General features: G+C 44.5%; 1 protein-coding gene and 1 long non-coding RNA gene across 2 annotated transcripts; both read left to right on the top strand.

Annotated features, from left to right (window-relative positions):
* Positions 1–434: 434 nt before the first annotated feature.
* On the top strand, positions 435–8837 carry ciao2a (cytosolic iron-sulfur assembly component 2A; the record flags this gene model as incomplete). The annotated part of the gene is made up of 5 exons (XM_082540169.1): positions 435–558; positions 2041–2205; positions 4469–4518; positions 7226–7271; positions 8142–8837. The coding sequence occupies 5 exons, from the start codon at positions 435–437 to the stop codon at positions 8240–8242; spliced, it is 486 nt and encodes a 161-aa protein (XP_082396295.1). The 3' UTR covers positions 8243–8837.
* Positions 8838–17109: 8272 nt separating this feature from the next.
* Positions 17110–20760, top strand: LOC309710576. The gene is made up of 2 exons (XR_014277742.1): positions 17110–17499; positions 17630–20760. It is a non-coding gene; the product is annotated as an uncharacterized lncRNA (long non-coding RNA).
* The last annotated feature ends 2159 nt before the right edge of the window (positions 20761–22919 follow it).

The raw sequence follows: 22919 nt of genomic DNA, 5'->3' as shown, positions 1-22919 counted from the left end.
ACCGGAGAAACCGGATTAAAGGTCTAACTGTGAGCTAAGAAGACATTTTAGTTTCAAAAGAAGAATAAATCTGCTGTCGAAGCTCTTTGGACACTTCCTTTTCTCATGTAAACAGCTGCTCGGTTTCAGTTGTCACGTGTGCTGCCTCTACTGTCAGCTGACCTCCGCGGAAACTAATGCGCAATAACGTCATCGTGGATCGATTGCTTTTCCCTGGACCCAGCTCTAGAAAGCGACACGCTAATTGGCTGAGACTAACACCGCCGATCTGTATACAGTTTAGCAGTTAGCGCTCATGCTAACTGTAGCTGCTTGGTTCCATTGTCGCAGATAGAGATCTGCTGAAGGCGCGCTGCTGTACGCTAACGGCTGTCATTAGCTTTCCTGCCAAAGTCACCGCGAAAGGTCCCGTTTATTATGGCGTTTTCTAAAACATGGAAGCAGTGTTGAGCCTCGTGTCGTTAACTGTCACGAAGGTTTTACAGTTCTCCGGACTGACGGACAACTGGAATGCCCCGAGGGCCAAAAAGATGGAGGAGAAAGCGTTAGAAGTGTACGGTACGTTCAGCCGGTAATGGAGGCTAATGGAGGCTCTGGTCTCATAAACAAGGCTCTACTGCACTGTCAGCTAACCTGTCTACGTACTGTAAGTCTGTAAACCCACGGCCAGGATACTGACAATAAATACCAACGACTGTAAATAATGTTAAACACATGCAGTCAGTGATGACTACCGCCACACTGTAAGAAAAACTATCTGAGTAAGAGTTTTCTGTCAGCTTTGCTCGCAGATGATTAAATCACGCGCCGAAGTGTCGACCGTGTAATGAGCTTTAGCAGGTGTTATAGATTAGTAGTAAAAACGTAAACTGTTGAAGATTAAGTTAAATGTGAGATTATTGAACTGGAGTTTGGTGCGACGAAAGAAAAGATTTGTCTGGTTAAACATGTGGAAAAGGTTAGAGAATTAAAACTTACGCTCAACATTTGACCTATTTTTAACTGTCCTCAGTAAAACTACATGAAGTTTCCATCCACTCGTCACAGGCTTGAACCTCACAGTCATTTTGGGCTTTTAATGATTTCTTTGAACGGTTCTTCTTCCAGCATGGACAGTTTTAAAAAACTTAAAAACAGGATCTGGGTGCTCAAGTCTGAATTGATTTTGATGTTTACGTGCACATGCTGAAAGCTTGTGATAAATGATGTTGGAGGTTCTACAATGTCTTTAAACTTGGCCGAGGCCTGTTAGCTTCTCATTAGTGATCATGGTTAATTACGACTGACAGATTCTCTCTGCAGCATAAAAAGGATTTGTTTGACAGCATTCACTGGATTGACCAATACTGGGAACAATGGGAAAGTCCAGCCATCTCAGTGAAGATCTGAAAAGCAGAACTGCAGATTTACACAAGTTGGGAAAGTCTCTCTGAGCCGTTTCTGAGCAAGGATCCAAGATCACACAAGTACAAGTTACTCAGATCTGTCCCCACTGAGGTCTGGGAGACACCCAGACTGTCCCCCTCAGCTCAAATGAGCAGCTAGCCGAGTGAAACGGGGACACAGTCAGGAGTTCCAACAGGACAACGATCCCAAACACACAGCAGAACTGGTTTTGGATAAAGCAGGCTAACACTGGGCTTAGCATTGAGCGTTTCAAACCCCTGAAAATTTGTGGACCAGTTTAAATGAACTCGACTGATTCAGCAAAGGAGAGCAGTCAAATATCAGCCAGACGTGCCAGAAGCTGGTTGATGGATACAAAAGCATGTGGTTGAGGTGCATCTTGCTAAGAGGCATTTAACCTGACATTCGTGGGGGTGTATGTATATATCTGAGCCTGACAGCCTTGAGACTCACTTCCTTCACAGTCACCTTCCTACAGGTCTGCTCTGCAGCAGGAAAAACTCAGAATTTCTTGGACTCTTCGTATCGTTCTCAGTTTGTTTCAGCGGATCCTCAAACACGAGGCTTTGCCTGTTTTCTCACTTTAATCTCGCCGTCATGTGACTCACGTTTTCTTTTTCTGCCCTCCATCAGATGTGATCAAATCGATCCGTGACCCAGAGAAGCCCAACACCCTGGAGGAGCTGGAGGTGGTGACGGAGAAGTGCGTGGAGGTGCAGGAGCTCGGAGAAGACGAGTACCTCATCATCATCAGGTTCTCCCCCACCGTCCCCCACTGCTCCCTGGCTACGCTGATCGGTGAGTCGATGATTGAACCAGTCTGAGTTATTTCAGCTCCTGTTAGGAGGACAACTCAAAATATTCCAGATAATCTATTTCTAAGGTTTATGGAAAATCTTTGCAGGAGACGCTTACAGGAGGAACCGCATTTGAAAAACGAATCTTAGCTTCAACAAAAAGAAACCAGAGTGAAAGATCAACATGAGCCTAAAGACAAGACTGAACACTCAAAAATGAAATCGAGCTAAAAACAATCAGGAACTAAAAAGTTCAAACAACCACCAGTCACACAAGAGTCTGTGATCCACCCGAGAAGCTGTTAGTTGGGATGCTGTGTGCAGTGTAAGTAACACTGCAAACCTCATAAACTCCTGTTTTATCTCCTGGAGCACAGAGACATGTGTCCAGTGTTTAAACTGAGAAAATGAACCACTATGATAAAACAATGAGCTCATTTTGAATCTGATGGCAGGAACGTGTTTCTCACTGCGTCCGCTCGTCTTTTACATCAGTGCATAAATGTCTGAGCCAAAGAGAGCAGCTGCTCGACGTAGTTTTGTGCAGATTGTGAACCTCTGCTCGTCTTTCCTTCTCACACTCTTTTTATTCCCAGACATGTTACTGACCTGCTGCCAGTGACCCGATTACCTCGGCCGAGGTGACCCGCTCTGTGTTTGGTGTCATTCTGTCTGTGGACGCGTAGCTGGATACACTGTGTCAGGGCTTCAGGTAGAGCAGGGTCAGGTTAGTTTCCATGATTCTTACAGGTGTGTTGTCAGCATATAGAAAGTACTGTCTACAGATTTCAAAGTATGTAAGTGTCGTCAGGTTAGTCAGAAATACACTGCAGTATAATATTATATAATACTACTTAGTCCTGCATACAGTTTGTGTAATCAGAGTAAACCTCTGTCACACTTATCTGCAAACTTGTTAAAGTAGATTTAATAAGAGCAAAGAAAACAAATGAACATGTAGAAAACAGCCTCGTGCTCAGAGAGCGAGCTGCCCCGCTGCTTCTCCTTCTTACAAAATGTTCCTCTCTTCCATGGAGAACAGTAAAAGTCTCAGTTTAAACATTTGATGTCTTTTCTCTCTTCTGTTGGGAGTAAAACATGAATATTTATGAGAGCTGCACATCACTGAATTCTTGTGCAACGGGGTCGTAACCACCTGATTTATTTTAATTAGAAGTTTGTTTCCCTTTTAATCACAGTCCAGTCTCTCCATCACCTCTGTAAGGCCGCCGTGCTGGCAGCCACAGAGCTCGTACTTATTATTCTGGACGTCCTCACAGCGGCGGCGCTGCAGTGACAGAGTCCGCCCGAGGACGCTCTTGATGTGATGAGCAGCAGGAAATAACCAGCGCCTCGCTTTTAGCTCAAAGCGATCTCTGGAAGGTGTGTGTGTGTGTGTGTGTGTGTGTGTGTGTGTGTGTGTGTGTGTGTGTGTGTGTGTGTGTGTGTGTGTGTGTGTGTGTGTAAGCAAATAAAGTTTTAACCAGACAGCGCTGCTGCATCACAGAGAGCCTTTTAACACAGCTGTGGGGGGTCCAGGATGTTTTATCGGCCCGCTCCAGCTCCTTTTCCTATTTCTACCAAACTGTCGGAGCGACAGAGTGAATCTACTTCAAGACAGACTATATAAAACCTGATATATGCTGTGGCAGCTGAAGACATCACTGTGGGACTATGATTAATTTAGCAGCTAATGGCAGAAGTTGGTTCTTTTTGAATGGGAGGCTGCTCTCACGATGTGTTTATTGTTGTTAAATGTTGTCACTGTTGTGCTTCAGTTTGTAAACCTTTTCTTAAACGGCATGTTTAGATATTCTTTTGTTCTCCTCCCCGGCCTGTTGAATGGTGGGGGGGCCGTAATGTTTAACTACAGGCACAACTACAGATTTCCTTATCTTGTGAAGGATGTTCAGCCCCGGCCATTTAGGGGCTCCCCTATGCTTGTATATGGTGAACCATTAAAGTTAAGCTGTATACAGGTGTGGGGAGATGACCTTTGGATAACCAGGAAATGTGGTTAAACAGTTGTAAGCATATATTGTGTGGCAGGAAGTCATGTATACAGAGACACACACAGACACATTCATTCATACATGCATGCTCACACACACACAGTGCCTTAGTTTTTATGGCACGTGCTTCTTCTCATGTTTGATGTTCCTGTTTGCTGTTTTCCTCATCAGTAAACTCTGACACACACTCGTCTAATCTGCTGCTAACGTTGCTCTTCGTCAGTGTCTGATGGGCTTCTTCTGTGTCTGCAGGCCTGTGCTTACAAGTCAAGCTCCAGCGATGTTTGCCGTTTAAACACAAGGTGAGTTTCAGCGTGACATAAGCCGCTGCACCCAAACCACAGATGACACATTTTCACCCCGGATTTGAACCTTTGTGTTTAGCAATTGGCATCACCTTTTCCCCCGCCCACTTTCTACTTTTGGTCAGGGTTTAGGCGGAGCTCGTCATGGTCTAGGTTAAAATGCGCACCCGCTTCTCAGTGATGCCACAACAAAGTGGTCAGCTGACCTCTGCCAAATGACACCTTTGCTTTCAGCCATTTTCTGTATAGAGCAACTAGCAATATAATTATAGAAGTTTCACCCGGTGCTGTTTTTGTGTGCGTAGACGTTTGAACTGCCTTCCAAACTCAGACGTGACAAAACAAATCGAACAGAGAACAAAAGGAAGCGGAGGAGTCGAAGCTTCCTGGACAGACACAGCTGTTCTGTCATTAACACATCAATGAGCGGCACTCGGAGAAACGGAGGCAGGAATACCGCTGTCGACGAACCCTCCGCTGGCCTTGGCAGCCCGTTAGCGGTTTATTCATGAGCTCGTTGGAGAGGTTTCAGCATCAGAGATCGAGGAGTTCTTGGACTGCTATCAGACAGACCGGAGAGGGTGCAGGCAGGTGGAGAGCTGCAAGCTTCATCATTAAAGCTGCTTTACAAACGAGTCGAGTAGCCTCTTAATTAGAGGAGTGATTTTAATCAGCAGTGCTGGACAAAGCAGCTTCACACTGGCAGAAAAAGTTATCAGGGTAATGAAAAGTTTGTTTAATGGAGCCTGATTTCTGCAGGAAGCTCTCACTGACTGTTTGCATAGCAGTTAATCCAAACCACACAGGAACATTAAAAATACAGTGAGTGATTATTTCAGGTTATTTGCTACAAAAACTCATATTTGTATTATTGGTATTTAATCCTCTCTTCCTGATTCTCATGAAAAATAAACTCACCTTCTGTTAAACGTATAATTAATAGGTAACACATGAAAAGTGCATAAACATGCTCATTTATTCCTGATGTTGTCCTAATTACTTTTTACCAGCAGATTAGACAAGCCTGACGAGCACTGGTTAAACAACAACAACAACAGCTGGTTATAAGCTAACACTTTTCATGTCTGTTCTTCTCATTAACAGTTTGATTTTATTCTCACATCATGTGAGAGTTCATTTACTTAGTGTTCGAGTCCGAGAAAGTTGCATCCACTTCAAAAAAAAGTTTCACTAATGTTGCCTAACAGAGACTGACGATGCCCGACAGAGGCTAACAGTGGCTAGCAGTGCTCGACAGTGGCTGACGGTGCCCGACAGTGGCTAACAGAGGCTAGCAGTGCCCGACAGTGGCTAACAGAGGCTAGCAGTGCCCGACGGTGCCCGACAGAGGCTAACAGTGGCTAGCAGTGCTCGACAGTGGCTGACGGTGCCCGACAGTGGCTAACAGAGGCTAGCAGTGCCCGACAGTGGCTAACAGAGGCTAGCAGTGCCCGACGGTGCCCGACAGAGGCTAACAGTGGCTAGCAGTGCTCGACAGTGGCTGACGGTGCCCGACAGTGGCTAACAGAGGCTAGCAGTGCCCGACAGTGGCTAACAGAGGCTAGCAGTGCCCGACGGTGCCCGACAGTGGCTAGCAGTGCTCGACAGTGGCTGACGGTGCCCGACAGTGGCTAACAGAGGCTAGCAGTGCCCGACAGTGGCTAACAGAGGCTAGCAGTGCCCGACAGTGGCTGACGGTGCCCGACAGAGGCTAGCGGTGCCCGACAGTGGCTGACGGTGCCCGACAGAGGCTAGCAGTGCCCGACAGAGGCTAACGGAGCCCGACAGAGGCTAACAGAGGCTAGCGGTGCCCGACAGAGGCTAGCGGTGCCCGACAGAGGCTGACAGAGGCTAGCAGTGCCCGACGGTGCCCGACAGTGGCTAGCAGTGCTCGACAGTGGCTGACGGTGCCCGACAGTGGCTAACAGAGGCTAGCAGTGCCCGACAGTGGCTAACAGAGGCTAGCAGTGCCCGACAGTGGCTGACGGTGCCCGACAGAGGCTAGCGGTGCCCGACAGTGGCTGACGGTGCCCGACAGAGGCTAACGGAGCCCGACAGAGGCTAACAGAGGCTAGCGGTGCCCGACAGAGGCTAGCGGTGCCCGACAGAGGCTGACAGAGGCTAGCAGTGCCCGACAGTGGCTGACGGTTCCCGACAGTGGCTGACGGTTCCCGACAGAGGCTAACAGAGGCTAGCAGTGCCCGACAGTGGCTAACAGAGGCTAGCAGTGCCCGACAGAGGCTAGCAGTGCCCGACAGAGGCTAACAGAGGCTAGCAGTGCCCGACAGTGGCTGACGGTGCCCGACAGAGGCTAACAGAGGCTAGCAGTGCCCGACAGAGGCTGACGGCGCCCGACAATGGCTGACGGTGCCCGACAGTGCCCGACAGAGGCTAGCAGTGCCCGACAGAGGCTAGCAGTGCCCGACAGAGGCTAGCAGTGCCCGACAGAGGCTAAAAGAGTTTTTAGATGTGTCCTTGATCCATCACAGCTGATTTAAATGGCTAAATGACCTCCTCAACATGTCCTGAAGTTCTCCAGAGGCCTGGTAATGAAGTCATGTGATTCAGGTGTGTTGACCCAGGGTGAGATCTAAAACCTGCAGGAGCCGGGCTTTCAAATCCTCTGTTAACTGAATAAAAGCTGGATAAATGATTCTGAAACAAGCAGCCCGTTAACAACGCTTCTTTTTCTTTGCCTTCTCAGTTGGAAATTTACATTTCGGAAGGAACACACTCTACTGAAGAAGATAGTAAGTCTGCCTCATTTATTTTTGAAAGGCATTTTCATGGATTGTGTGGAACTAGACGTATTCAGCAAAGACAGCAGGGGTTCAGAAGGATCTGAGCTTTTAGAAACTACAGATTGTCTTTTACCTGAATCTGCTGTTAGAAGCCAAGACATTCATGGTATTTACTTTACACGTCTGACTTTGCTCCTAACCCTGTCCTACTGTTTTAGTCACATGCTACCCCGGCTCTGCACAGGTTCCTATGGTTACTATTATTTTGACCGTCTTTAGGTTTAATTTACACAAAACTTAAGAACTATGGGATTAAAGTGCTCAACGTGTAAAGGTATTAGCATGTAGACGGTGCAAGATAAAAAAATAATATCAAGAGATTATCTGTACTGACAAGTTACATGAACGACTTTTAAAAAATGGAGCAAACTGACAAAATACAGCAACAGGTGAGAGTGAAGAGCTAAAAATCCCCACAGAGCAATAAAGTGCAGAGACAAGAGGCTAAAATGCTGCATGAACATTACAGCACAGACATGAGCAAGTGGTTCAGAGCACATGGTGTCATTAACCATTAAAACCCTGAATCTGAAACCACAGCACTGATCCCACTGACGCTGATACCTGATCCAGCTCTGAGTTACTCAGAAATGTGGTGAAATCTTTACAAAGACTCAGATAAACCCGAGCTGGGAGCAACAGCAGAGGTCCTAGAATGGAGCCCTGAGGAACACCCCTCACCGAGATGATATGTTGGAGCTAAGCAGCGCTCTCTGAGGTTATTCCAGCTCAAACATTACAGGAGGGGGCGGCACGTGTGCGGGTTTCCGGTGTGGTCCAGTTGTCAGAACGTTTGTGTCGTCTCTGTTTTTGTCTCAGTTAACAAACAGATCAACGATAAGGAGCGAGTGGCGGCCGCCATGGAGAACCCCAACCTGAGAGAGATCGTGGAGCAGTGTGTCACCGAGCCGGACGACTGACTGCTTGGACCGTGTGTGTGTGTGTGTGTGTGTGTGTCCATAGCGCCTGAAAATTACACTCAGAGGACTGCTGAACGCTCGCCTAAAGGCGGAGCCTCGTGTTGGCTCGCCGGACCGTGTCGGGGGGATTTGGGGATTTTTGTTTTGGAGGCTCCTCACGGGGAACTCTGAGCCATAAAGAGTTAGAGGCTGAAGTCAAACAGCACGTGTGTGTGTGTGTGTTCACTTTCTCATCATTCCCTGCTGGAGGGACTCTCCCTGAGCGGCAGCGTTTCCTCGCTGTCGTTTGCTAAAGGCGACGCAAGATGCTGCAGGCGGAAGTGGGTGGGGCAAACAGAGACTGTCCTACTTCCATGTCATCGTGCAGACTGGGTCGTTCTGTGGAGAATCAGAATCTGTGGCTTTACCTCCTTTTATATACAAGAAGAGAGACGCACAGATGTTTCCAGCTTCTCTTGTAATGGTTGTTTTTTGGCGCCTGTCCTTTTCTAAATGCACTTATCGAGATTTATCTGAGGGGGTCGTTATTTTTAATGAGTAAGGTGTAAAAATCTAATTTACTAAATAACCAGGTAATAAAATTAGATTAAAAGTGGACCTGTTTTCCTCGTTTTGTTCTTGTTTCCTGTCATAAATCTCCCGTTCCTTCATATTAACTTGATCAAAGTTTGTAATAATGAGCTCAGTGTATGTACAGTCATCCCTGTGAGTGTGGGTCAGGCTGCACTCACTCATTTTATCAGGCTTTTCTATTCCTGGAACTTTGTGATGTCACAGAGAACGGTGGAGCAGCCAGAACTGAAAGATCTCCCATGTACAGGAGTATTTTTTTAATAGCAGGCATTTTTTTTTTCCAAGTTCATGTTGATAAACATCTCAGTCGTCAATATTCTCTCAAGTGCTGCCGAGAGCACACTGCGGGTGTCGATATCATCCCAACCAATCAGTCCGTCAGAAACAAACAAGAACGCGGCCCACATGATGTCCAAACGCAGAGATGAAGGTTTACTTTCAGAGTTGCAAGACTAAATTTCCTGGTTTGGGAAAATCTTCACCTTCACAGGAGTTTCTCAAAGACCGCGCAGAGGCTCAGTGTGAGCTAAGTGATTATTTTGAACTGCATATCATGCAAAGCTGCTAGTGAAGCACGGAGCAGATGAATCGTTTCATTTACGACTGCAAAGCTACAGCTGAGAGCCGCCGTTACAGACAGGAAGTGCTGGACAACAGCGAGGCTCTAAAGTCTGCTCGTAGGATCGATTCGACCAATAGCGACATCTGAGCCCGACTCCTGTACTAAATATCTCTCCCTTATACTGGGCACTGATCCAGCTGCTGTCAGGTACTAATGAGACAACAGCTTTTTCTTTTTTACTGCGTAATAATAATAAAAGTAATTGTGCTGAAAAACCTCCACCGGCAGCTAAAATCACTGAAAACGCTCCAGAAACTTCTCAAAATTACCCTCAAACTGTAACTACAACTCTGGCCACCAGGGGGTGACATGTCGCCAGCAAACTGTTGCAATCTTTCCATCTTCTACTTCAGTTTCCTCAACAGATTTGATCCCAGAAAAAGGGTGTTCTTAATAACCTGTTTAATAAAGGTTGCACTGGCTCGCTGCACCAGGTTGTGGTACGAATGATGTTACATGAAAGTACAGCCCAGCTGAAGTTCATCCTCAGACAGGTCCACACCTGTCGAAGCTTCAATAAAACCAGATAAATGCACAACTCTTTGTTTCAAACTTGAGCGCCTCCCCTCAGGTGGACCTGCGTGTGAAAACTGTGTTTTTTCCACTGCAATGATGTTGCATCAGCTGCTGGGGGCGCTGTTGGTCTTTGGTGAAGATCCTGAGAGGATGTAAAATGATAATTATACAGCTGTGTTATTTGAGGACCTCAGATCTGAACAATCAGGGCCGACTGGTCGACGTTTTCATCGCGGCTTTATCCGCTGATGCTCGTTAAGAAGCAGCCCTTTTGACATCAGAGTGAGCGTGTGGGTTTGTGAGGTCCTCAGGCTGCTCAGGCTCGTTGTTTGGCTGCAGACGGCACTTTCTGAGCTCTGCAGCTGAAGGGCTGACAACAACAACACAGAGGAGGTTTTAGACCTCTTCAAATCCCCTCACACCGACTCATCACGCTCACAGCCACCACACTGTTGTTACCAGGACTGAACACCGATTGCTGTTTTTCTCTTCCTCTCAAGAATGGAAAGTTTAGACGATGAGCGGGGAATACAAAGGTCCAGAGGTGCAGGAAAGAGCAGAGAAACAGAAAGAGGCGATCACACTCAGAATAAAGCCTGAAATGTCATTTTTCTGCAGTCTACTGCCGATGGACTTCTCAGGCATCAATAATGCTTTTGGCTCTTTTCCTAAAGCAATAGAGTCATCGGGATAGAGATGGTTAAAATTCCTCTCTTTGCCCCAAAATCAGGTTTTTAAAGCTTCCCTCTGGTTAAGTTGTACTTGTATCTTCCATGTAGCAGAATGATCCCACAGATTGAATTCAGGAGTCTCTGAGTGTCCTCTGTCGCTTTCCTAACAGTCTGTGCAGCTCTTGGCAAGCATGAAGGACTCACCATAATAGGACCCCGGCTGCTCAGTGCTGATGCTTCCCAGTGTGCTTTCAGGGTTCAAATGGACATTTTATGATGAAGGCATTTTGAGAATCATCACATGAATGTTCAGATGTTCCCGTGTGATCTTCTCGTCCTCCTTTCAAACTGCATGAAATGCTTTAAAAGCTAAAAGTCTGCCTCATCAGGGGCATTTCCAGGTTTGTTCTTTTCCAGGACTGACATGGTGGAGTGGGCAGGAAATCCGAAGAGGCGGTTGGAATTAAATACATTTTTGTTGCCTAAAATATATGTTATAAGGTTAAGACCCTACAACAATATAAGGAAGAAAAAGCCAAACAATATGAGCAAGCACGTTGGCAACAGTGGGGAGGAAGAACTCCCTGTTAACAGGAAGTTGTTTCCGGCAGAAGCAGCAGCATCCACATTTATGAGATTTACAAAACCATCACAATAATTCAAAAAGTTTCTATATGTTTTAAATTGTGAATCTAATTTTGTTTTAGTTTTCATAGTATTTATAAAACATACAAAGTACATAATTACAAAAATATTCTGTTTTTTAGGAACTTTATTTTAAAACAGTTCTGTTTAAAACGATATTTAATGACAGCTGCTGATTTTAAATGATAATGAAATTTAAAATGTTCAAAATCGTTAAATTTGTGTATGTCTTCATTGATGTCTTATTATTACTTTTCAACAAGTTTATCAATTTCTTTGTAGAATTAATTGTCTTTGCACACAAAATATAGTTTTCAAGATACAAAACTCACGAGTAATATTACTCAGTTTATTTATTTTCAAAATAAAACATTTTATTATTTGCACTTATGACGTGCTGCTGTATCGTTGTTTTCGTTCTTTTTTCTTTACAGTGAAAACATCCAATAATAACTGATCTTTGCGCGATTACACAACTCAGACCTCTTTCTGTATAATCTTCTCTCAGGGCATCAGATGTTAGATTTTTAGTTACAGCATTAAACTAGAATTTAACATTATTTCTTTTTACATAAAATCACATGTGTGTGAAATTGTGTCTTTTTTGTGGGAGTTTTCAGTTCATGTTTATTCACAGTTATGGATTTTTCTTGATTTTGTACGACATTATTTAAAATTACAGGAAAATTCTGTAAAATTACAAATCTTTTTCTCCGCACTGAATCAAACACCGCGTCAGTCGCGCCTGTGAAGGCCAGCTGACTGCTGCGCCCTGATGCTGATGGTCCGTCGGTACAAAGGCATTATTTTTGCTTCCATGATAATAACAAACACATATAAGAGCGAAAGTTCTTGAGATCTTTTTCGGAGTTTAGATCAATTAAAAATAGATTTTGTCTCAGCCTGAGGCGATTTTCTGTTTCTCCCACGAGGTTTAACACCAAGGTGTCCACTGAGTGTCCAGTCAAAAAACACACCATCACCGTGAAGGTGGTGAAACTGTCCCGGGTGGGCGCAGACGGAGACCACCACGTGGCAGGTAGAACACGCTGAAACAGACCAAACTGAGCCAAGGCTGAGATGATCCATCCACGACACAAGGTGAGTCATTATCTGCTTCTGTTTGGATTACTGCTCATCCTCAGCTTAATGCCCACGCTCACACCTCGCTCAGCCCGAGAGGGATTCTCGGACGGGCCGAGAGTGACGTTGAGGGTTTTTGTGTTAAAAAGGTGAAAATGAGGCAAAGACAAGAAAGATCCCGATTCAAACCCCCGGCTGGTGTCTACCGCCTGCCTCAAGGCTCCAGCGCTCCTCCGTGGCGATCAAAGCCAACCAACACTGGCACATCCGCGGGTCGAGGGTGGCACACAGCGAGCAGCGCTGCTTCTGCTGTGCTGAATCATCGGCTCGTCTGCCAGCGGAGGCTCAGAGTACCGCAGGGGAAGAGGTGATTTGCATTCAGTGTCAAAACATAATTTCCAGGACTCCAGCAGCTCAAACACGGCTGCATCGAGCTGATGGGAAGCACACTGCTATTTTAATTTCACGCTACACATCCTGGACCCAGCTCTCAGAATAGAAGCGTAATGATTTTGTGCTTTACTGCGACACGTTTGTTCTGATCAGCTGGTTCACAGCGAACAGCTTTTACGTAACCGGATTATGTAAATGTCACGTTCTTCCTAATATCCAAGATGACTTCAGGGTAAGTGAGCGTGATATTATTCAGTTTGTGAACTTTGCCTTTTCTGTCTTCCGTCGCTCTTTGAATTTACAGCATCTTTATGTGAGGAAACATCCCACACGCTCCCCAAACACCTCAGCCCGAGCATCGCAATGCTGAGCAGGAAAGATGGCAGAGGAGAAAAACGCAAGTTTCACCACAAACTAGTTTCCACGTGAAACGAGGGGAAACACGCAAATGCAGGACGCTCAGAGAAAGAGCAAAAACAACAAAGGTCCGTGAAGAACACGAGGGATGTTGGAAGGCCTGGAAACCGAGCTAGATCTGAACAAGAGCCTCACGGCCACTTAGGTACAGCAAGTATCTAATAAGCCAATCACGTGGCAGCATTTAGGCACGCAGACGTGGAGAAGATGACCCGGAGTCCAAGCTGAGCAGCAGATATCAGCGACTTTGACTGATGCGTGGTTGCTGGTCGGTTGGCCGATTGGAACGAGCAGAGCTTGACCCGAGCGTCCCGGTAAACGCACACTCACACGTGTGGCGCCTGCTGTGACCGCTTGACTGCTCATTGCTGCACGTGCAGGTTTGTGGCAGTGAATACCTGCGCGCGTGGAATTGTTGGTGAATACGTTTGATCTTACGCAACATTTAAACAAAACTCTGACTCCATAGTTTTGTCTCTCAGATAGCTCGGACCAAATCTATCTTAGCACTGCTAAGTCTCAGATGTGCATCAAACTTTCATGGTCCACATTTCTGATGTCTGTGCGCGGACAGCTCTGATATTTAGCTTCATATGTCCACCATATCCACCCATGTTCATATTTCAGTGTGAAAGTGGGTCGATGGGCCTTTTAAAAAATAAAGAGCTTCACAGCACTCATTATATGTGCCCAAACTCTGGACCATAACATTTTTAGCTAAAGCAGAAAATGTGATGATATGGGATGAAATGACCCCTGTAGTGAAAGCTGTAATAATATTGAAGTTTAGTATTATTTTCTGATATTGTCGACGGGGAAGAGAAGAACAGGGAGAGCTGCTGTGTGGTCTGAAGACGTTTGTCCTGACAGAGGACCAGGACACGTCCTAACCAGTTAAAGCTGTCTCAGCACCCACAGGATGAGGATGGAAAACGAGCCTTCGCTGCTGTATCAACACATTTGTGAAGGGTGGAGTGAAAAATTGTAGAGGCACTGAGCTTGTTTAATAAAACATGAAAGGACACAGTCACACGGGGACGGTGGCGTTTGGAAACGCTACAAAGCAAAGCTATTCCAAGGCAGTGTTTCCCAGCTAGCTCCGCTAAAACAGACGAAAGGAGGGAGTACCTGCAGCGCGTCGAGGCAGTGACCTGCATGTAAGCACACAGTGCCGTGTTTAGATCATGAAGAACTCGCAGAAAGTCACAATAAAAGCTGTCTCCATAACTTTGTTGGAGCAGTCTGATTTTGTGTCAGAGGGGTGTACACCTCACAACGACATGACAGAGTGCTGTCCAGGAGAGACTTCAGGATCTACACCACTGTGGCTGACGAGGCCAGAGATGGGAAGCACACATTTACCTCCAGGAGAAGCAGAGAACGTGGTGCTGATGTTGTAAGACAAACGACACAGTGTCGGGGGGATGTGTCCCGGCATGTTTCAGGTTGTGGTGTTTTTGGTAGTTTAGTTTCTATTAGTTACTCTTTGCTTTGATTGGATGCTGTCTCAGCTCGGCGTCTCGTCTCCACCATCTGTAGTGTACGCCCATCATGTCTCGTTCTCTTCCCTAGAGCTGGGCGATAGAACGATAACGATGTGTATCGCGAAATAACTTTTTCTTGATAGAAAAATTTAACTATTGCGATAGACCTCGCCGCTCTTGTCCTCTTAAAAAAAAAAAGAACAGCCAATCCAAATGAAGTAGCGCAGAGCCGAACCAATCACAGCTGCAGCGTCACGTCACGTGACTTGTTACGTACAGCACAAGTGCCAAGCCGCACGTGTGTATTTGTTTTGGGAAGCAGCCAGCCGCCGTGCCCCCGGGTAATGGAGGAAATGAGTGTGCCGACTAGAGAAACACACACACACACACACACACATATATATATATATATATATATATATATATATATATATATATATATATATATATATATATATATATATATATATATAATGAGTGACGAGGGTTAAAACATAAACAAGGATCCAGCTGAATATTAGTTCCCCTGAGACGCTCACTGTGGATCAGTTCAAAGGAAAACGATTACCCCGAGTCCCTCTCGAACGACCGAGCTGCTCGCCCCATCTCTGAGGGAGAGCCCGGGCACCCTTTGAACGACGTCACAGATGATGTGTTCTTCTGTGAGCTGCACACCAAGCTCAGGAGGACCACAGAGCAAAGCTCCAAAGCTGTGATGTCGGCTGCACACGAGGGACAGATAGATCTGCTTCATCGAGAGAGACGCTGGAGTTATGAGGGAAAGAAGGTTTAAGTGAAACCGCAGCTTAGAGTAGACGGTTTGGATTTTAGGGGGAAATGAGCCAGTTTTACATTTACGTGATATGTTATTACAGTTTTTTACAGACGCTAGGACACATTTCTCAATACTTTTGCAAAACTCTTCACACAACCCTCCTAACTGACCGTCAGCTTGGCAAAGCAGTTCATTTCACATTCAAAATGCACTACAACTACCAAAACACTTCATTCAGGTCTCAAATAAACTCATTCTTCCAGAACACTAGCAAAGGTTGACAGCCGACAAACACACTTTGTCACCCACAAAACAATGACCTAAAAAACACTAACAACATGTAGCATGACACAGTGTTTTCTTGTGTAAAACAAGGACACATCTCTGTTTATAATTTCAATATATGTTACTGGAATGAATCAGACATCATGCAGAATTCATTAATATTTGTTTATGTATTTTTATTTTTTTGCACTAAGTAATCCCAAAATACAAGAATTTGTATACACACCATCCACTGATACACATACAATAGTAATGCTAATCTACTCGGTCTCCTCCATTTGGCCACAGATTCTCATCCACATCACATCTTATGTCATCCAGGGCAACACACCTAGGAAAGAATCTTCTGGCTGCCAGAATTGAAGGAGTTGAACAATTGAAGGAGTAACACCTGTGTAGATGTTCATCTACAATGAGAATCAGCTGTGGCTGGTTAAACTGCATTTTTAGATTTAAAATATGTTTCAATAAAATATTGCTGTTGAATTTTGCTGTCTTTTTAAGTTTTGCATTGTGTTATTGTTTTGGCCATAAGTTTAACAGTTTTGAAAACAGTATGTAAGCACATGCAAAATGTCCTGTACGTACAAAGATTTTTGGCAGTTGTTGTGTCTGAGTGAGAAAATAATTCATGAAATTTGAGAGATGTAGTCATTGAATGCATTTTGTGCCAAAACAATGATAACTGGTCCTCAGTTTAGCCCACATAGACTTCTGTTGTGCTCACTGTGTGAGGAGTTTTGCAAACGTGACCTAAGTATTGAGAAATGTGTCCTAGCGTCTGTAAAAAACTGTAATACCATTGCAACTCTAGTTTGAGCTGAGCTCTGCTGGGGTGAAAGGCACACTCCATTATTCATTTTCCAAACAACAACAAAAAAAGGGATGTATTCATGTCTGTCTGAGCCCATCTCACAAACCTCCCCTCCTCCTTACTCCACGCCTCCTGCAGAGGCTTCCCTGGCTACGAGCTGTGTGAGAATAAACTCCGAGCGAGGCCTGCATCCCTGCTGGAGACCTTCAGACACGCTGAGCCTGGCGGGAGGCGATTGTGGCCGGTTAGCTCAGCGTCTTCACCGCGCCATCGTCCTCCGCTGTCGCCGTGCTGTTCAGACACTCAGTGCAGCAGCAGCAACGCATCTGTCTGCACAGTCCTCTGGGACATCATCTGACATGGTGTCGACACCTGTGACACCGCCACGTTTCCTCCCAGGAATTCCTGTCCCAGCCGCTTTTAAGGACCTGAAACAGGTCCGTTTGTTTTATAGATTATAGAGACGTGTGATGTACGCCGCAGACAAACTCCACCCCCCTGCTGTCCTGTTCATCAGTCACATGAAGAAGCAACAAAATCAGACACAGGATGGAGGTGCTGTGTTCCAGACAGCACGGCGAGAGCTGAAGAAAATATAATCTGATCAAACATTATTCAGCTTTAAATATTGTTCAGCTTTAAAGTTACTGTGCAACTGTGTAATAAAAATGTGCTCACGACTTTGGCCTTGAGAGCGATAAGAAGCGATCGCCTCATCCTGCAGGCGAAAGATATCTGCAAGCGAAGAGACTAGAACACCCAAGGCCGCTTTCCTTTTATGGAGTTGTTTTTCTGCTAATGCAGCACTTTCCTCACAACCCCCTCCTGTAAGTTTTAGAGAATATATACCCATCCTCACAGCAAATATTAGGAATCTCCTGATGTGAGCTGTGTTGAGAGGTTGTCTCTGTCTCAATAAAAGTTCACTGATTCCCCATCTGCAGCAGGTGTCCGGTTGTCTTCATTCTCCGCCAGCCTGGTTAAGTCAATTCCTCCTTTAACATCTAAAAGAACCTATTTAATGAAGGAAGACGGGTTCACTTTGTGTTTAATATTATTCTATTGCTGTTGTTGTTTTTTTTATATCCTTCAATTGGCGTCACGAACAGGATGCGCTCCAGGTCAACTGGAACGGATGGGAGGAAATCGGCCGTGGTCTGAGTGAACGGAGTTTGGACAAAAGCTGTGTGCACACAAAAACAAGGTAAGCAGACCTTTTATTTCTGCTATATTGAACATTATAAAAATACTTAGTGTCCAAACTCCTAGTAATTCATAACCAAAATTGTCTGGCTTACTTAAGGCTTGTTGAGAATCAGACAAGTGAATAAGAGATAAGTGAATAAGAAATAAGTGAATAAGTGAATAAAGATAAGAGTGAACTGAGGTCTGACCACGGTTGCAGCCGACGGGTTGCTCTCCGGTGTCGGATAAATACCTCAGTGCAGGTCTGGGACCTTGAAAGGGTTTATTAGTAACGCCTTTCTAAACAAATTAAAAGGTTAAAGGCCTTGAGAATATTTTTTAGTAATATTCTCTAAACTACAGAAGGGTTAGGAAGGCCCAGAGGACTTTATTAGAAAAGATCCTCTAAAACTTAAAAAGGAGAAGTACTGGTTGGAGTCCAAAGGAGGGGTCCCTTTGATCAATAGGAGAAAACGGATCTCTTCTTAAAACCCCGATGATTTTAGTGTTTTAAATGTTTTGATGTTCTGTTTGATATTGGACACACATAAATACACGCTGAATGCTTGCTGTGGAACACTGGGCAGGACAGTTTGGTTCTCCGTTGTTCACAGATTACACAATTAAAGGAACTAGGTTCCTCTTTTGGTTAAAATAATACACCACACATAGAATTTTTTTTTTACACATTTATTACATACATAAGGAGGGTAATGAGTGACTGCAGGTAATGTATGAAGTGTGAATGAGACGTGTGAACAAGGTGACAACCAACTAGCACCCCTATCAGGAAGCTCTAGGCAAGGTTACCCGCCAGACTCCGGTTTGGTAGAAGCCTGGTAACACCTGAAGGGATATTTCAGTGCTGACTCACCTTTAAAGCAGCGCCCCAGCTGTTAGTGCCTAACAGAGGCAGAAACCCAGCTGGCCCAAATTCTCCTTTAAAATCAATAAATAGAACATAAATTACCGGTGTGTGTAAATAAGTTGTATAAATCTGTTAGATCTGAAACTCCTGCTAAAAAACTTCCTCTCTACAACTCTTTTCTCTTCTCTCCCTCTTTCTCTCAGTTGGGATTCTGTGTGTGTATGTGTGCTGGAGAAATAAAAAAAAAGGAAAAGGGTCTCTCTCTCTGTCTCTGTGAGAGGAAAAAGGTGGGGGCCGAGTGAGCCCGCGGGGCCGAGCGGGTCCGCGGGAGCGAGCGTGTATGCTGTATGAGGAAGAAGGGAGTGAGAGGGAGCGAGTGAAAAGAGTAATCGAGTATTTGGTGATTTTTTATTATTTCAGAGGCACTGGGTAAGAGTTTTGACTTTAGCTGTGAGAGTTGTGAAAAGAGCAGGTTTTTCTTTTGTTGTAGACTGTGAGTAATCGGTGTTTTTCTGCCTATTGTGCTGCGTGGAAGACACAGAAGTGTAGAAATGTTTGTGGTTTATCTTTGTTTGACGTTTTATATAGAGTTGGTTGATTCAGGGTGATTTCTCCCGTTTAAGGGAGGAGTTGCATTGTGGTTATGTTAAAGCTTTGCTGTAGGGGTATGTGTGTGATTTTGTGCTGGCTTCGCATGTTTAAATGGATGCATAGAAGTTTGTCAGTGAGAAATTGTTATGGTGGGGTTTTAAAGTTAGTAAAGAGTCAAACAACGCCCACTGTTTTAAAAAGGCCCAAAACATCATAAAAGACACCTCACATTCTGGCCACTGCCTGTTCGAACTGTTGCCCTAAGGCAGACGGTACAGGGCAATCAGAGCAAGGACTAATAGACTCAAAACACAGCTGTTATCCAACTGCAATAACACATCTGAATACTACAAAAATGTCCACCATGCCACTCTTGTGTTAATCTATGCACGGTCTGAAGCATGACGGTGGGAATACTTAGTATTTTAAGTATTCTATCTATTTTATTGATTGAATTTTATTGTTTTTTTTTATATTTGATATTACTAGGGATGATGCAATGATCGGGGACCATTCTTAATGTCGTCGGTCTCATGACAATGACAATAAAGTTTTTGATTTTGATTCTGATTCTGAAATACACCCTCCTCAAGAGTTCAATGATTTAGGCAGTTATGTTTATACAAATACTAAATGTATGTTTAGTGTCTTCATACAGGTGTTTTTTCTTAACCTGGAAGCCTGAGTACGGCAGCAGAAGACAGGCCAAGCTTTGGCTAAAATTCACGGCTGGACACCAGAGTTGTCCTCACCCCTCCCGGTAAAACAAAAAAGAGAGAATGTAGTTTGAGGCGGGTTTTTCTCGCTGAACTGCTCTGGGTGCTGTGTCCCTGAATCTCACCAGTGTTAACCTCTGGCGGAAGACATGGAGAAAAGGAAAAGATGTTCCTGGTAAATCACTGAAACAAATAAAACCACACACAACCAGAGAAAGATATGAGAAGGGTGAGGAACAGACACATGTGCGTGTTAGAGAAATGCCTCGTTTGAGAAAAAGTTAAAGTAACCCATATACAGACGCACCCATACATGCAATGAAGAAACAGCTTACATACATGTGCACGTACATGCAAGGTTAAAGTAGCGACACTTAACATACACCTGTTTTTAAATGATATAGTTTATACATTACTGACAATTAAACGCTTTGGGTTGCAAGACAACAACGTAACGTCAAAAGACAAAGACACTGGTCTGAGGATTAAGTGAGGACACGACAAATTTAGTGGTTAAAAGGGTCGACTTGGGACATGTTTTTGTTGATCGTTTAAGACAAATGACTACTGAATGATAGGAAATTCCTTTTTAGGTTTCTAAACAGGATCTTAAGAATTTTAACACGTACCTGTGTTGTCCTGTCAACTTGAGGGGTTATGAGTTGATTATATGGTGAAAAAAAAAAAAAAAAAAACAAAAACAAAAAAGGGGGGAGACGAGATCTCGTTGTTTCTCCCCTCTCGGGATAACACAGCCAACACAGCACAGCCAACACAACATCATTTTCCTGTTCGCCTGTTTTGTTTTGTTTTTGTTTTTTCTGAGAGCCGAAGCTGACCTGGACTCCTACCCTCCCCTCTACCATCGTTGCCCTCTCCGCGACCATCTTTGACCCTTTGACCCCTGAAGGCCACAGCAGCTGGACTCACAACAACAACTTGAGGATGTCAACAGTGCTGCAAAAGAGTGATCTCATGCAGCAGAGACGGAGAGCACTAAACCTAAAGCCCGTTTCACTACACGGGGGAAATTCCCAGGCTGCGTCAGCTGACAGAGCTGTGACGAGACGCGCATTAAGCCCGGAGGAAAAGGGACGGTGAGCAGAAGGATGCTGACCTCTGAGAAGAGCCGAACAGCAGAGCTGCAGAAGGCCGTGGACCATACAGAAGCAAAAGGGTCAAGGTACAAGGAGAAGATGCAGGCAGCTGCAACAACGGATGAAAACAGACCCAAAGAGGAGGGGAGGACCCTAGGCCATGCGTCAGGCCGCTGGTTTACCTAAACTACAGAACAGGAAGGTGATGAACACAAACATATACCAACACACGAACACACACTTCTGCATGCGCCTACTTAGAATGAAGGGAAACACACACATGAACACTTATGCACTTGTTGAGGGAGTAAAAACTGATACATACCCATGCACTAAAATCAAAATGTTGATTTAATTTACTAAGAAGTGACACACAATGCTCCAGCTGCTGCAATGAAGAATGCTTTACTGACAAAGGCTCAATGCTGCACACAACAAAGTCAAATACAGAATTTGCTATAATAATAAGCCCAGAGGGCATTTGTGTGGTCTGGGGAGCAGAGTCCGGAGCGGTTTGGTTATGAAAATGATGCCCGTGCGAGATATCTGGGGCTTAAGGCCTCGACTTAATTGTTTACTCTACACTAAAAAGAAAAGAAAACACTCTGAGCAGTGGTGCAGAGTGAAAACGAGGAATTAACAGTGTGAGTTTTATTTCAGAGCGCCACGTCATTGTGATGGAGATTTAATAAAGGAGGAACACACGGACAAAGAAGAAGAGAAGGGGGGGCAGCCCTTGAACGCGATTGCCTGAGGCATTAAAGTTCTGTACTAAATTCTGGTTTCCAGTGTGAGAAAAGTCACGCAGTGCCAGTAGTAGAGCTAGGTTGAGTGATGATTCTAAATTACTGTAAGTAAATCATCGTACACCGTTCAAGTTTCATGATAACGGGGATCTAGACTTTGTTGAACCCTAGGCAATTTGAACAGGTAAAAGTCGAGTGACCAAGTAGCAGTTGAATAAAAGTCATTGAATAAGTGTTGAAATAAACTGGCAGAATTAAGAGAATTAAAACATTTCAAGAGCTCAACTTACTTAATGGTTCAATTTTGTTTCACGAACGCAAAACATATAGGTTTATGAATATGAAAAGGTTGAGATGGTGTTGATTTGACTCTGTGTAGGTTTAGGTTGGTATTTTTATTGATGGGAAGAATATTCAGTGACAAGTCCTAAGACCCGGGCGTCTGCATTTTGTTTTTGTTATTTTTCATTTTATTTTGTTTTATATTTACTGATTTTTGTTTGTGAATCTTTTCTTTAAGCAGATCTGCACATCGGAAATTACAAGCATTACACGTCGGCGAGAAAATTGTTGTAAGTGAGTTTCTCCGCATTGAAATGGGTTCTGGAGGAAACACTTGTGGGGACAATTAGAAACGAGAGTCCCTGTTTAAAAAAGGATTCAGCGAGGTAATCCAAACTCAAGTTCTTGTTTCTTTTTGAGATGACGTCATTTTGCTGAGTGTGGAAACTAGATGTGACGACAGGTTTCACTATCAGCAAAGAACGGATGAATGGATGAAAGACTGGGAATAAAAACAAACGGACTGACTGGTAAAAGATGACAAGACTTGACCATGACTCAAGGTTAACCACCTCCACCTAGATAGGATAAAAGGGTGGATGAATTTATGTGGGTTTCTTTTACAGGAGTAGAAGGATGACAAAATATTCGAGGATGAGTGAACCTGTAAATGCCATTTTTGTGTCTTGTGTGGCTTACAGAGGTAACTGCGCAGCGTTACCATTTACATTTTCTTCCCTACAGGGTTACAGTTTTAATGTTTTTCTATTACAGGATTTCTGGGCGGATGTGTGAAGAAACGGTGTTTATGGGTTAGGAGTTGGGGATGCTATTACACTGTATTCTGGTGAGAGTGTTGGGGGAGACACACCCTGTCTTGAAAACTGTGATTCTTTTACAGGAAATGTTTTATA

The sequence above is a fragment of the Aulonocara stuartgranti genome, assembly GCF_965226115.1.
Source record: "Aulonocara stuartgranti genome assembly, chromosome: 7".
Lineage (NCBI taxonomy): Eukaryota > Metazoa > Chordata > Actinopteri > Cichliformes > Cichlidae > Aulonocara > Aulonocara stuartgranti.
This window is presented reverse-complemented; position numbering and strand designations above follow the sequence as displayed.